This window comes from Streptopelia decaocto (assembly GCF_964273445.1).
Source record: "Streptopelia decaocto genome assembly, contig: HAP1_SCAFFOLD_75, whole genome shotgun sequence".
NCBI classification, from domain to species: Eukaryota; Metazoa; Chordata; class Aves; order Columbiformes; family Columbidae; genus Streptopelia; species Streptopelia decaocto.
This window is the reverse complement of record NW_028116137.1, coordinates 335,102-350,144: the sequence shown is the minus strand read 5'-3', so window position 1 is coordinate 350,144 and position 15,043 is coordinate 335,102. Positions and strand designations below refer to the sequence as shown.

The following is a 15,043-nucleotide window of genomic DNA, read 5'->3' as shown; positions in this document are numbered from 1 at the left end:
ACTGCCCATCTGCTTCTACATAGGCGTTTTAATGTAGCTAATTACAGGTCCAGCCTGTCATCTGGATTTTTTGTTGTTATTAGTTGTTTTCTTATTGTGATAATGTTGTGATCCCCTTTCTAATTCACTTTTCTTTTATAACTGTTGGCTGTGTAAATGAGAAGCCGTGCTCTCCTTGTCTCTAAACAAAATAAAAGGCTCTTTAGTTACTTGGTTTTCACTATATCCTTTTTAAAAGCACATTTTTAGAACTCCAGGGATGGTTCCTGTGTTCATGAGAGGAGGGGAAAAAAGTCGAGCCTGGCAGCCCTGCCAGGGAGCAGCAGCGCTTGTTCTTCCAGAGCTGTTCTGGTTCCACTCCCACACTCTCTTTCTCATCCCTTGTGTTGGTGCAAGGCCTGAGTGCTCTGGCAGCTTGGTCACCGTCCTGCTGTGTGTTAGTCCTGTGAGCGCAGGCAGGGACAGGCAATGGGCACTGCTGTGACAGAGCTGGCCCCAGAACAGCCTTTCCAGACAGAAAGGTGATCTTCTATGGGCAGAGCTGGAAGGTTCAAGTCTTCAACTTCTTACAAAGTTTTTCTCAATAACGTGTCCAAGAAAGTAACCCTCAGATGAAATACCATTGTACAGCTGAACAGTGTGTGTGTGCAGGGCTGGCACACAGCAGTGTCCTCTCACAGCCAGGCTCCTGCCAGAGACCTGCAGGACCAGCAGAGCAGGGGCTGGGCTGTGCCCCTGTGCACTGGACAAACCATGGAAGGAGCCCCAGGTCAATCACCATGGACTGGCCCCTCACAACCATCATTTCCAGCACTGGCTTCTCACCCACAGAGGCTGTTTTCTCTCCATGGATGGACACTCAATGAATAGTCCATGTTTTCCTTGTACAGATGAGATGTGAGCATGCACATCATGTACGTGAAGTGACATGAACACGAGTGAGCACAAACACCATCAACTATTCCTTTCCATTCCGTGAAGGCCTGTGAGACAGACGAGGTCTTGAGGTAACTTCATATTGGGAGGAACAACCTATGGGAAATCACCTGAATGCTGCACTGCGTTGTGCTTCCTTGAACTGAGGTCCCTGTGTCCATTCCTCATGACATGGGACATCTCAGATGAGTGCAGAGCAGGTGACACACCACAGGGCTGAGGTGTCTCCCGTTCTTTGGGAGTGGCAACAGGAGGCCAAAGGGACACTGTGACTCCTGTCTGTGTGTAATAGGGACAGACTGTCTCTGAGCATCCCTGGGTGAACAAGGAGTACTGAGACCAACTCAGATATGGATGCCTGACAGAACCTGACATTTCTGTGTGTGACTCCATTAACAAACCCCACTGGATCAGTGAGATTCGTCTCAGCTGCCTTGGACAGGATCATTGCAAGTGCTCCAGTCTGCTCTGTCACCCTTTCTTGTGATTCCAGATTGTGCTTTCATAAGTGTCAAGGAAACCAGAATGGCTCTGGGGTCCTTAGAAACCTCAGACCTCAAACCCTCTTCTTCAAGAAGAGCAGGAATAGGAATGGGGAGAATAACAAGCTGGCCACCCTTCCTTCCTCCCTGGGAGGGGATGGGACAAGCCTCCTGCAGCCATTTCCAGGAATGTGAGTGACAAGGAAGGGATTGCTGAACCCAGATGGACAGGGGAAAGAAAGGCATGTTGTGTACAGGGCATTTGCAAGGTTCAGACATGGTCTCCTTCTGGCCAGAGTGGTGCTGATGGGGCTCAAGAAGTGGATGCTGGGTGGGAAGTTGGCTGAACAATCAAGCCCAAATATCACCAGTGGTACAAAGTCCTGTGTGCAGCCAGTTACTGGTGTCATCCCTCAGTGACCAGCACTTGGACAACACTGTTAAACATCTTTATTCTCCCCTTCTATGATGTAACAGAGTGAATCTTTTGTGCCTTTGAGGATGATGCAGACCTGGGTGGAGGCCTTGAGCAACCTCACCTGGTTCACTCTGCCCTGAGCAGGAGAGTGAGACAAGATGAGTGAGACAAGATGAGTGAGACAAGGGCTCTCTGCAAACTTGAGTTATTCTGTGATTTGACAGAATTTTTGCCTTGGAGAGGTTTCAGGAGAGAGAATAGGTGGAAGAATAGGAAAAAAAAAAAAGGCAAAAGAGGACATATGTGCTGTGTTAACATAAATACAGAAGTTCCAGTGAGGAGTGCTTTTCACTCTCATTGTTAGTAGGAAATATATTTGAATGATTTGAACAAGGTGAGGAAGCGAGATGGATGTCTACAGCCTGTGGGAAAGAGGGGCAGGGGTAGGACTGTGTAGAGCACGGTTCAGTCTTGGTCAGGTCCTGGGTGCTAAGGAGGGGGATGGACAATTGTGGTGTTAAGAGGTCAGTTGTGTCTCAGACACTCATAATCCAGGTGGAATCATGTGGCTGCGAAGGGGACAGTGAGGTCAGTTCTGTGTCTGGAGGTGACAGCCCAGCAGCAGGGACATGGCTGGGAAAGAACCTCTGCCAAAGTGCCCACAGGCCCTACCCAGGAAGAGAAACGGGTTGTCATGTCCATCCCACCTGAGAACATGACGGGACAGAAGCAGGAACATGGTTGTGTCTGTCAGAGAAGCTGAAAGAACAGCAGCAGTTGTGGGATTTAGAAGATCATGGTGAGGTGACTTCTCTCTGGTCAGGTAAAAGACCATAAGAAGCCTAAGAGGTTGGGTTCCCTGCATGAAGGGCAGTTTCTAAGGTGGCTGAGCTTTCCTTGATAGTGGGAATAAGAAGGAAACAGAAAGAAAAATATCAGAAAGTACAGTTTGGAAGGTGAGGACTGGATATGAGAAGGAAGAAATGTCGCTGGAAGGGCAGTGCTGTGGTTCAAGAGGTCACCCAGAGGGAGCTGGATCAGCCCATGGTTTGTGTTCCAAAGAGCAGCCAGTGAGGGTGCAGACACAGCAGTGAAGGTGCAGAGATGCTGGGGTGAGAGCAGGTGGGGAAGCGAGATGAGTGTCTGCAGCCTGCAGGGAAAGAGGGGAAGGTGTGGGACTGTGTGGAACAGCCTGTGGTGGAGATGGCAAAGGGCGCTGTAAGGCTGGAAGGGACCCACAGAACCCAGGTCTGTGTCCCCTTGGCCATGGCAGTTGTCTCTGCCACTGAGGCCCAGGAGAAGACATGTTGTCCTCATGGCACTGGGGCCTCGGTGCCTCCTTGCAGCCCCATGGGGAAGCTGGAAGTTGTTGTCCCAGTGTTGTCCTTCCCTGGGCCTTGCACACCCACATCCCACGGTCCCAGGAAGAGCCCTGAGCCGTGTGTGAGGGGCAGGATCCCCCTTCCCATTGCCTGGAGGTCATGGCTCCTCCTTTCTGCTTCAGAAAGCAAACCAAGCAAACTCCTCCTGGGAGTTACATCACTTTTCTTTACATCAGATTCTCCACTGAAGTTTGCGCCTGGTTGTTACAGCTTTTCTGCAGTTGGCAGATGTGATGCCCGTCTACAGGAATGGCCAAAAGGAGGATCTGGGGAACTACTGTCAGTCTAACTTCTGTGCTGGGCAAGGTCATGGAACAGATGATCTTGAGTAACATCACATTGCACTTACAAGAGAACCATGTGATCGGGCTTAGTTAACAAGAGTTTATGAAAGACAGGTGTTTTTTAAACAACCTGATCTCCTTCTATGACAAGGTGACCTCCCTAGCAGATGAGGGAAAGGCTGTGGATGTTGTGCACTTAGACGGCAGTAAAGCCTTTGACACAGTATCCCACAGCATCTCCTGGAGAAGCTGCAGCTCATGGCCTGGATGGTGTATCTGTGATGGATCAAGAAGTGGCTGGAAGGATGGGCCCAAAGAGTTATGGTGAACAGAGCCAAATCCAATTCGTGGCCGGTCATGAGTGGTGTCCCCAGGACTCAGTATCAGGGCCAATTCTGTTTAATCTCTATCAATGATCTGGGTGAGGTGATCGAAGGCACCCTTAGTAATTTTGCAGATGACACCAAGTTGGGTGGGAGTGTTGATCTGCTGGAGGGTGGGATGGTCATGCAGAGGGATCTGGAGCTGCTGGATCATTGGGCTGAGGCCAATTGTCTGAGGTTTAACCAGAACAAGTGCCAGGTCCTGCACTTGTGTCACAACAACCCCAGGCAGCGCTACAGGCTCGGGGAAGAGTGGCTGGAAAACTTTCAGGTGGAGAAGGATATGGGCGTGTTGATTGACAGCTGCTGAACAGGAGCCAGCGTGTGGCCAGGTGGCTAAAAAGGCCACCAATAGTATCCTGGCTTGTATCAGAAATAGTGTGGCCAGTGGGACTAGAGAAGTGATTGTGCCACTGTACTTGAACTGGTATGGCTGCACCTTGAATCTGGTCCTTATCATAAGGACATTGAGGCACTAGAGAGAGTGCAGAGGCAACAAAGCTGCTGAGGGGCTGGAGCACAAGTGTGATGAGGAGTGGTTGAGCGAACTGGTGGGTTCAGTCTGGAGAAGAGGAGGCTGAGGGGAGACCTTATCACTGTCTACAACTGACCAAAAGGAGGTTGGAACATGGAGGGTGTTGGTCTCTTCTCATGAGTAGCAAGTGATAGGACAAGAGGAAATGGCCTCGAGTTGTGCCAGGGAAGGTTCAGATTGGATATTAGGAAAAAATTATTCCTGGAAAGGGGTGTCAGGCATTGGAACAGGCTGCCCAGGGCAGTGGTGGAGTCACCATCCCTGCAGGGGTTTAAAAGGAGTTTAGACGAGGTTATTAAGGAAGATGGTTTAGTGCTCGAGTCAGATTATGGTTCAACTCAATGATCCTGAGCGTCTCTTTCACCTGAAACGATTCTATGATTCTGTGATATCAACTGCATAATTCTTCTATCACTTCTTCTCAGTGTTCTTCACGTACCTGCCTCTTTACCTACAGTCCTGAAAGTTTTCTAATTAAGCACACAATTCTTGAATACCAGATGTAAATGATGGAAGCGACATGGCTCTATCAGTCTGGTCTGATACCTGCCAGTCCCAGGCAAACACCTCAGGTACACGGGGACCTCTCGAGGTTTGCACTGGGTGCTTATAGTGAGACCATGGAGCTCAGCCCGAAAACCTGAGAACTCCCCTCAAAACTGAAAACCAAACCAACCCAACAACAACAACAAAAAGAACAAAAATCCCCACACTCTATTTTTTGATCAGATGAAATAATTCAATATTTCCAATAAAATGTCTGTGGAATTTTTATCCTGCCAAAATATGAATTTTCAGAATGTGTATGGACTGTGGGAGATGAAACATTGGCCTTTCCCTGTGCTTGCAGTGCCAGAACTCTGTCTATCACTACGTGTATTTAATCCCCTGGACATCCAGGAGTTTCCACCTGTCCTTACCCAGCTCACCGTGTCTGAACTCATCTCTTCAGAAGCCTGTCTGGACATTTGCACTTTCCATCGCTCCCCAGAGGTTCTTCACCTCTCACTCTTGTCTCATTCAGAGCCTCTCAGCTCTCACTCTGCTTTGAGCTTCAGGCACGTAAAGTCTTTCAGCAGTTGCTCTCGTACTCCCTACAGGCAACTCTTCAATTATGGCAATGGACCTCGCTGGAAACTACTTAATTTAACCACAGAACTGAGAAACATCATTAAGTTCTATTGTGTTTTCTTTTTTTTTCCTTTTTTGTTTCCTCTAATTAAAAATTCCCCAGTGCCTGTTTACATCCAGTTCTCTAAGGAAACATGAAGCAATTCCTGCGAAGAACCTGTAACAATCAGTGCGAACTTCAGTGCAGAATCTGATGTAAAGCAACGTGCTGTAAATCCCAGGGGCCAATGAGCAGAACAGGGAGTTTGGGGAGCTGGTTATAGATTTCCTGCTAACGATCTGAGCAGAGAAACATTCTTCACGGAACTGCTCTGTTTATTTGACACCTTTTAGGTCTCCTCCTCTCCCTGTATTTTTATTTTCTTGTTCCTCCACCTCTTCCTTCTTCCAAAACGTTTCCAAGGGAAAGATTCCTGGAATCACAAAGCAACTCAGGTTTGAACATCATCTTGTCTCCCTGTCCTGCTCAGGGCAGGGTGACCCAGGTGAGGTTGTCCAAGGCCTCTGCCCAGCTTTGCACCATCCACTAAGGAGCTGAAGGTTCACTGTGTCACATCATACAGGGGGAGAATAGAGACGTTCAACAGTGTTGGCCCAAGTGCTGGTCCCTGAGGGATCCCACTGGTAACTGGCTCTGTGGGCACTTTGTACCACTGGTGACACTTGTGCTCTATGGGGGACTATAGATGCTATATAAAATGCTATATAAAAAGATGTGCTCATGCTTTTGTGACACTAGTGTATTGAAAAAATAAAATGTCATGAGTTTGCCTGTTTAAGAGTTGGGGTGTTCAGCTGGAGAAGAGAGGCTCCTGGGAGACCTTATTGCAGCCTTTCTGGACAGAAAAGGGGCCGATAAGAACAATGGGGACAGACTTTTGAGCAGGGGCTGTTGCGATAGGACAAAGGGTGATGGTTTAAACTAGAAGAGGGGAGAGTCAAGGAATGAAATGAGGAAGAGACTTTTTACACTGAGGGTGGTAAAACACTGGGACAGGCTTCCCAGAGAGGGGGTGGATGAACCATCCCGGAGACATCCCAGGCCAGGCTGGACGGGGCTCTGAGCTGCTGAAGGTGTCCCTGATCACAGAGGGGAGTTGGACCAGATGGGCTGTGAATGTCACTTCCAACTCAAACCACTTTGTGATTCTAGGATTCAGTGACAGGGAAGACTGGATGCATGGATGCTGATAACAAGAAAAGGTCTTGTCTGGCTTGCGCGAGCCAGGCCGGCAGCTTCACCCAGCAGCTCTCCCCACCCGAGTGGAGAGCTGACCCGCTTCTGTACAACCGACCCTGCCCCTGCCCCACAGTGCCCAGAGGATGCTGCCCAGAGCCCCAGGATGGACATTTGTGGGGGAGTATTGGGAGCACTGGGAGGTTTACTGGGAGCACTGGGGGTTTACTGGGACTTCTTGGAGGTTTACTGGGAACAATGGGGGTTGCTGGCATCACTGGAGAGGATAGTGGGGGTTACTATGTACACTAGAAAGATTAGTGGGGGAGTACTGGGAATACTGGGAGGGTTACTGGGAGCATGTGGGGTTGCCTGAGTGTTACTGGGAGTACTAGGTGGTTACTGGGAGCACTGGGAGGGCTACTGGGAACACTGGGGCTTTACTGGGAGTCCTTGCAGGATTACTGGGAACAATGGGGGTTGCTGTGAGCACTGGAGGGGTTAGTGGGGGCCACTGGGTGCTCTGAGGAGGTGTCTGGGAACACTGGGAGTTGCTGGGGAGTTACTGGGAGCACTAGGTGGTTACTGGGAGCACTGGGAAGGTTACTGGGAACAATAGGTTTATTAGTGGGGGGTTTCTGGGAACACTGGGAGGGTTACTGGGAGCACTGGGGGTTTCCTGGGAGTTCTTGCAGGATTACTAGGAACATTGGGGGTTGCTGGGGCTTTACTGGGAGGGTTATTGGGAGTGTAACTGGGAACATTAGAAGAATTAGTGCGGGGTTATTGGGAACATTGTGGGGGTTACTGGGAACATTCCAGTTGGTGGGGGTTTACTGGGAGCACTAGGTGGTTGCTGGGAGCACTGGGAGGGTTATTTGGAGCACTGAGGGTTTATTGGGAATTTTTGGAGGATTACTGGGAACAATGGGGGTTGCTGGGAGCACTGGAGGGGTTAGTGGGGGGTTACTGGGAGCACTGGGAGGGGTTGCTGGGAACAGTGGGGGTTGCTGAGGGCTCACATAAAAGCACTAGGTGGTTACTGGGATCACTGGGAGGGCTAGCGGGGGATTACTGGGAGCAATGAGGGGGTTGCTGGGGCTCACTGCGAGCACTGGGGGGCTTGCTGGGAGCACTGGGAGGTTTACTGAGAGCACTGGGAGGTTTACAGTGAGGATTACTGGAAAAAGTAGGATGATTAGTGGGGGATTAATGGGAACACAACATGGTTACTGGGAGCACTGTGGGGGCCTGCTGGGAGCACAAGGACAGTTACTGGGAGCACTGGGGGTTAACTGGGAGTTCTTGGAGGATTACTGGGAACAATGGGGGCTGCTGGGAGCACTGGAAAGGTTAGTTGGGGGCTACTGGGAGCACTGGGGGTGTTACTGGGAGCACTGGAGGAGTCAGTGGGAGGGTTACTGGGAGCACTGGAAGGATCAGTGGGAGGGTTACTGGGAGCACTGGGAGCATTAGGGTGATACTGCTGTGGGTGTCCATCACAACCCACCAGCTCAGGGTCATGACGTTGCCGAGGCCTCTCCAGCAGCTGAGAGCGGCCTCAGTCACAGGCCCCGCTTGTCGTGGGGGTTTGAACTGCCCTGATGTTTCTGGAAGGACGACTCAGCCAGACACAGTCCAGGAGGTTCAGCAAGTGCATCCATGGGAACTTCCTGATGCAAAGGGTGGAGGAGCCGACCAGGAGAGGAGCTGCTGGACCTCATCCTCACTAACAAGGAGGGGCTGGTTGAGGCAGTGAAGGTTGAGGGCTGCCTTGGCTGCAGCGACCATGAGATGGTGGAGTTCAGGATCTCGTGTGGCAGGAGCAGGATGGCAAGCAGAATTGCAACCCTGGATTTCAGCAGGGCAAACTTTGGCCTTTTCAGGCAATTGCTGAGGGAAATCCCGTGGGCAAGGCTGCTTGAAGGTAAATCCATAAATCCATGGCTCCAGATGGGATGCACCCGCGGGTGCTGAGGGAGCTGGCTGAGGTCATTGCTGGGCCGCTCTCCATCATCTTTGCTAAGCTGTGGCAAATGGGAGAGGTGCCTGAGGACTGGAGGAAAGCAAATGTCACTGCAGTCTTCAAAAAGGGCAAGAAGGAGGACCCGGGGAACTCTAGACCGGTCAGCCTCACCTCCGTCCCTGGGAAACTGATGGAACGACTTCTCCTTGGTGCCGTCTCAAGGCATATCAGGGATAAGAGGGTCATTAGCTTCACCAAGGGGAAGTCGTGCTTGACCAACCTCATTGACTGTTATGAAGACATAACGAGGTGGATACATGATGACAAAATATTGGATATGGTCTACCTTGACTTCAGTAAAGCCTTTGACACAGTCTCCCACAGCATCCTCACAGCTATACTGGGGGAGTGCGGTCTGGATGAGTGGGTAGTGAGGTGGACTGTGAACTGGCTGAAGGGAAGAAGCCAGAGGGTCGTGGTCAGTGGGGCAGAGTCCAGTTGAGGCCTGGATCTAGTGCAGTGCCTCAGGGGGCAGTACTGGGGCCTGTAGTATTCAGTAAATTCATCAGTGACTCGGACGAGGAAACAGAGTGACTGTCAGCAGGTTTGCTGGTGACACCAAGCTGGGAGGAGTGGCTGACACTGGAAGCTGTGCTGCCATCCAGAGACCTGGACAGGCTGGAGAGTTGGGCAGGGAAAAATGTAATGAAATAGAACAAGGGCAAGTGTAGAGTATTACATCTGGGCAAGAAGAACCCCAGGTTCCAGTGTAAGTTGGGGAAGGACCTGTTGGAGAGCAGCGTAGGGAAAGGGACCTGGGGGTCCTGGGCACAGCAGGGTGACCATGAGCCAGCACTGGGCCCTTGTGGCCAGGAAGGCCAATGGGACCTGGGGTGGGTTAGAAAGGGGTGGTCAGTAGGTCAGAGAGGTTCTCCTGCCCCTCTACTCTGCCCTGGGGAGACCACACCTGGAATATTCTCATACCAATTTATTTTTTACTAGCAAGAATACAATGCTGGCAAGAAGTATCTCTGCAGAGCAGACAGAATTAACATTCACTGATTACTTGAGGTTGTCTCAAAGGATGTGCCCCTGAGCCTGAGGGACACCTGGAGAAGCCCAGAGGGGACAGAGAAAGGGACATCATGGGCTGCTCCTGTGCTGCTGAGCTGGGCTGGGCTCCTGGGACACAGGGAGCTCATGGCAGCGGCAGCGCTGCAGAGAGACAGCTCTGCCCAGGAGCAGCTCCTCTGCACACGCAGCAGGGCTGAGGGCTCTGCCTGCAGCACCGAGGGCACAGGAGCCAGACAAAGAGAGTGAAACAGAGTCTGGGCTGGGAGGATGCTGAGAGTTCACTGGAAATGAAATCCTCTCAGATATGAAGCCTGTGGCTGCAGGGCATTGAACCTGCAAATCTTGGTAGGATCTCAGAAAGCTGTCACATTGCAGAGCCTGCGAGAGACGTAAGTACAGCTCTCAGAGGTTGTCTGATCAGAGGGGAGGATGTGCTGCAGAGCAGGGATTGCCTTCTGCACTGTCAGAGTGACAAGACGTGAATGCTGCGTTCTCCCCAGGGTGGCTGTGGGGTGTAAATGTAAATGTGCAGGATGGGTGCCCAGGGCTGTCCTGCAGAGCAGGGTCCCTGCACCCCAGGGCTGTGCCGGGCAGGGACTCTGCCGCCTGCCAGGGTCAGCACTCAGCCTGCCTGGGAGAGCCCAACAACACTGAGGGGAGAAGATGTGGAGGGAAGGAGTGACCCCAGCAGGGCAGGGTCCTTCTGCTGCTGGGTTCTCCGTGGATCGGGGCTGCTCACAGCTCCAGCTCGTTCCAGAATATTGACAAGAGGAGGTTTCAAGGAGCAGAAGAAGACAAAGAGTACTACAAAGATAAGGAACCTCCCAGAGTCCGTGTTTTCAGTTTCCTACTCTGGGGAATGGGTGGTGATTAAGGCAGTTTCTAATTTTAAACAAATACTTGAGACACATGAACTGCAGTAGGTCTTCAAGAGAATTCTGGCATGCCTTGCCTCTCCTCTGCCTATGCAGAACAAGCATCACCTTTGCTGGACACCTTACACTTAATCTGTAATCTGTTTTCCAGCCTGCAAACAGGAAGATGCCCCCAGGCAGTGCCCTGTGAACAGGCAGGATCTGTAGGGCCAGGGGGAGGGCACAGAGGGTGGGATGGTCTGTGAGCACTGACAGGGAAGACACATGGACAGGGAAACACCTCCCAGGGGGAGAATCTCCAGGCAGCAGGGAAATGATCAGAAATGAGAGAAAACTAAAGCCGGAATTGTTATGGGAGGGAGAACAGAGGAAAGCCCCTGTGACCCCGTGCAGTGCAGATCCCTCCTGTGAGCAGCCCCCTGGCCTCCTGTCCCACCCAGCAAAGCCTCTGCCCTCAGGGCCGGGGGCTTCAAGGCATGAAGCAGCTCCTGTGCAGCCAGAGCTCCAGTTCCTCTGCAGAGCACAGGGGCTGAGAGCAGCTGCCCGGCAGTGTTGGTGTCTGGGAGGTGGCTGCACAGCTGGGGAAGGGTGACGCTGTCTGAGTGCCCGGCTGCCTCTGCCCTGGCCTCTCTCACACCCACCCTCACCGCATTTTCCTTCTTGCTCCCCTGCTCTGGGTCACTGCTGTTGGGATCTTGTTCTTGCTGTCAGGCTCTCTGGGGATGGCAGTTTCAGCTGCAGAGTCACAGCCTGATCTTGTGGGTCCTTTCCTGCAGGTGTGTCCGTGGGCACACGTGTCCCAGCTTGGCTCTGACCTGTGGGCTGTGGTCAATGCAGTCTGTGGGGCTGGGGAATGAGCTGTGTATGTCCTGGGCTAAATGTTGGATGCTGAGACCTTAAGAAAGGGTGAGACCTGTCATGGTCTCAGGTGGATCCCTCTGCTCCCAGCAGTGCCTTGTGGCTTTTCAGGGTAACATGGGAGTGTGATCAGCCTCCATCTCAGAAAGGTGCCAGCCCAGGGCAGCCGGAGCAAGAGAGAGGGACAGAGCAGCTGCCCTCACTCTGCACTGACCCACAGGCACCCTCTGGTCTCGCAGGACTCGCTCTGTTCTCCCTGAGTGCAGCAGAAATGCTGAGGGTTTCTGACACCCAAGAACACTCGCCAGGGTGGGAGGGGAGAAGGAGCTGTAGAAACACCAAACCTCTCCAACTCAGTTTCTCAGGCCTGGGGGTACAGATGCTGACAGTCCCTTCTGCACCAGGAGCGGTTCCAGCTGACAAAGCTGAACCCCAGGACTGGCCCCTGCCCACCCAATCACACAGGGTCAGGCTGACTCCTCAGGAGCCCCAGGGCAGAGACCCTGCTCTTCATTGCACACTCATCAAGCACCAACGAGGGCTCCAGCCAGGACGTTCTCCTGAAAAATAATAAAGTGGGTCTCTTTGTGTGAAGGGATGGGAGAGACTTTGGGAAATGGCTTTGGTTGTTCCCATAGAATTCTCAATCTAAACCTTTTCCTCCTTGCACAGGTCCTCATGCCCACAGGCAGCCAATGTCCAACAGCAGCTCCATCACCCAGTTCCTCCTCCTGCCGTTCACAGACACACGGGAGCTGCAGCTCTTGCACTTCTGGCTCTTCCTGGGCATCTACCTGGCTGCCCTCCTGGGCAACGGCCTCATCATCACCACCATAGCCTGGGACCAGCACCTGCACACCCCCATGTACTTCTTCCTGCTCAACCTCTCCGTCATTGACCTGGGCTACATCTCAACCACTGTCCCCAAGTCCATGGCCAATTCTCTCTGGAAGACCAGGGCCATCTCCTACAGAGGATGTGCTGCACAGCTCCTTCTGTTTGTCTTTTTAGCTGCAGTAGAGTATTCTATCCTCACCATCATGTCCTACGACCGCTACGTTGCCATCTGCAAACCCCTGCACTACGGGACCCTCCTGGGCAGCAGAGCTTGTGTCCACATGGCAGCAGCTGCCTGGGCCACTGGGTTCCTCTATTCTCTGCTGCACACAGCAAATACGTTTTCACTGCCACTCTGCAAGGGCAATGCCCTGGGCCAGTTCTTCTGTGAAATCCCCCAGATCCTCAAGCTCTCCTGCTCAGACACCTACCTCAGGGAAGTCTGGGTTCTTGTGATTTCTTTCTCAGTGGCATTCGGCTGTTTTGTTTTCATTTTTTTCTCCTATGTGCAGATCTTCAGGGCCGTGCTGAGGATCCCCTCTGAGCAGGGACGGCACAAAGCCTTTTCCACCTGCCTCCCTCACCTGGCCGTGGTCTCCCTGTTTGTCAGCACTGTCATATTTTCCCACCTGAAGCTCCCCTCCATCTCCTCCCCATCCCTGGATCTGGTGGTGTCTGTTCTGTACTCAGTGGTGCCTCCAGCAGTGAACCCCCTCATCTACAGTATGAGGAACAAGGAGATCAAGGACTCAGTGTGGCAACTAATGAATGGCTGCCTTATTAAGCAATAAACTGCCCATAATCTTCTGCATAGCATATATAATGTAAATAATTTTCTCACTGAGTGGTTGTGCCCATGTCCACTGGACACCCTAGAGAACCTGCTGCAGGTCAATCGTCATGGACTGGCCTCTCACAACCACCATTTCCAGCACTGGCTTCTCACTTCAGCTTGAAGAGGTTCTTTGTCCCTCCCTGGCAGCACAACTAATGAGTAGGCCAGATGTCCATGTTTGCATTGTGTAGACAAGATGTAAACAAACGCACAAAGTGCTTCTGAGGTGATGAACCCCAGTGAGCAGAAACACCATCAGCTGTTCCTTGGGGTTCCATGAAGGTCAGTGGGACAGACAGTGTCTTGATGTGACTTCATGTTGAGAGTAACATCCTTTGGGGAACCACCTGAATGTAGCACTGGGATGTGCTTCCTGGAACAGAAGATTCTGTGTCCATTCTTTATGCCATGGGGCATCTCATGTTAGTGCAGAGTAGGGTGACAAATGGCAGGGCTGAGGTGCCTCCCAGCCTCCTGGAGTGGCAGCAGGAGGTCAGAGAGACACAGTGACTCCTGCATCTGTGTGTACAAGGGAAACACTCTGTCTCTCTACATCCATGGGTGCATAAGGAGTCCATGGTGAGGTTATTTCGCTCTGGTCAGGCTAAAGACCACAAGAAGTCTGACGGGTTGGGGTCCCTTCCTGCAGAGCAGTGTCTGAGATAGTCGAGCTTTCCATGGTAGTGGGAAAAGGCCGGAGAGGGGAAAAAAATAATAACTGAAAAGGACAACTTAGGAGATGCATTCTGGATATCAGGAGGAAGAAACGTCAGTGGAAGGGCAGTGCTGCGGTGCAGGAGGTCACCCAGAGGCAGTCAGGATCAGCCCATGGCTTTGTGTTTCAACAAACAGCCAGTGAGGGTGCAGTGAATGAGGCACGGACTCTCAGGAAGGTGCAATGAGAGACATTTATTACAAACTCAGGCTTGCATTTATACTTGCTATGATTCTTGCTCAAGTATTTGCTGATTTGCCAAGTGAGTTTTTACATAAGTGATCTATTTCGTGTTCCCACCAAAGTTACTGTCATAAAAACAGTTTTTGTCTATCCTAAGCTATCACTCTGTCCTTGATGTATCAATCCTGTATCAGTCCCTCTGTCCTTGAGGTATCATGCAGCATACGGTACTTGCTTCTTGTATTTTTCCACTAGTGCTCGTTCTCACACTGTCAACTCTCGCAGTTTCTCACAGGCCCGATCTTAGCACACTGCCACATCTCCACTTTGTGTTTAATAAGTGCATAGCCATAGCAGTATGTAATTGCATAGCTATTACCTGATTAAACTTTTTTTCAATCATTTGTTGTAACTAGATGTCTCTTTAAGACCTTTTAAAAACCCAGTTGGAGATTCCTTACAATCCTGTTTAATCTCAGAAAGTTTTAGCATATTTATAGCTTTAGGTATAGTGTGTCTAATCCTGTATAAAATCTGCTGTCAATAACAATTCAGCCTGTCACTAGATTTAAGAATGTTATGATCCCACCCTGGATCGACCAAGGGACAATTTTGAACTAATGTTCCCTGTATATTCCCTGCCAATATCTGCCCTATACAACAGTGTTTCAATCTCTTTCCCTGATTATCCTGTTCAAGGGTCAAAACGGATCTGAAGGAGACAAATATAATGCCTATGTATCCTTATTTATTGTGTAATATGCATTATGCAATAGGCAATATACGATTTAAAATATACTTCTTATGATAAATCACATATAAGGCATTACTATACTACACATCACAATGTATACCCACCTAGATCTGTGCAGCATATTCGTATTATTTACAGTGGCCTCCATTGATTACAAAATTCAATCAGATTCTCCTCGGTTGCTGTTCCCGGGGTGGGGAGGGGATTCCTTCCGAATC

At 51.0% G+C, this 15,043-nt stretch overlaps 1 protein-coding gene across 1 annotated transcript; it reads left to right on the top strand.

Moving 5' to 3' along the window:
- Positions 1-12,196: 12,196 nt before the first annotated feature.
- LOC309452347 (olfactory receptor 14C36-like) lies at positions 12,197-13,129 on the top strand (the record flags this gene model as incomplete). The annotated part of the gene is made up of 1 exon (XM_082076986.1): positions 12,197-13,129. The coding sequence occupies one exon, from the start codon at positions 12,197-12,199 to the stop codon at positions 13,127-13,129; it is 933 nt and encodes a 310-aa protein (XP_081933112.1).
- Positions 13,130-15,043: the final 1,914 nt, after the last annotated feature.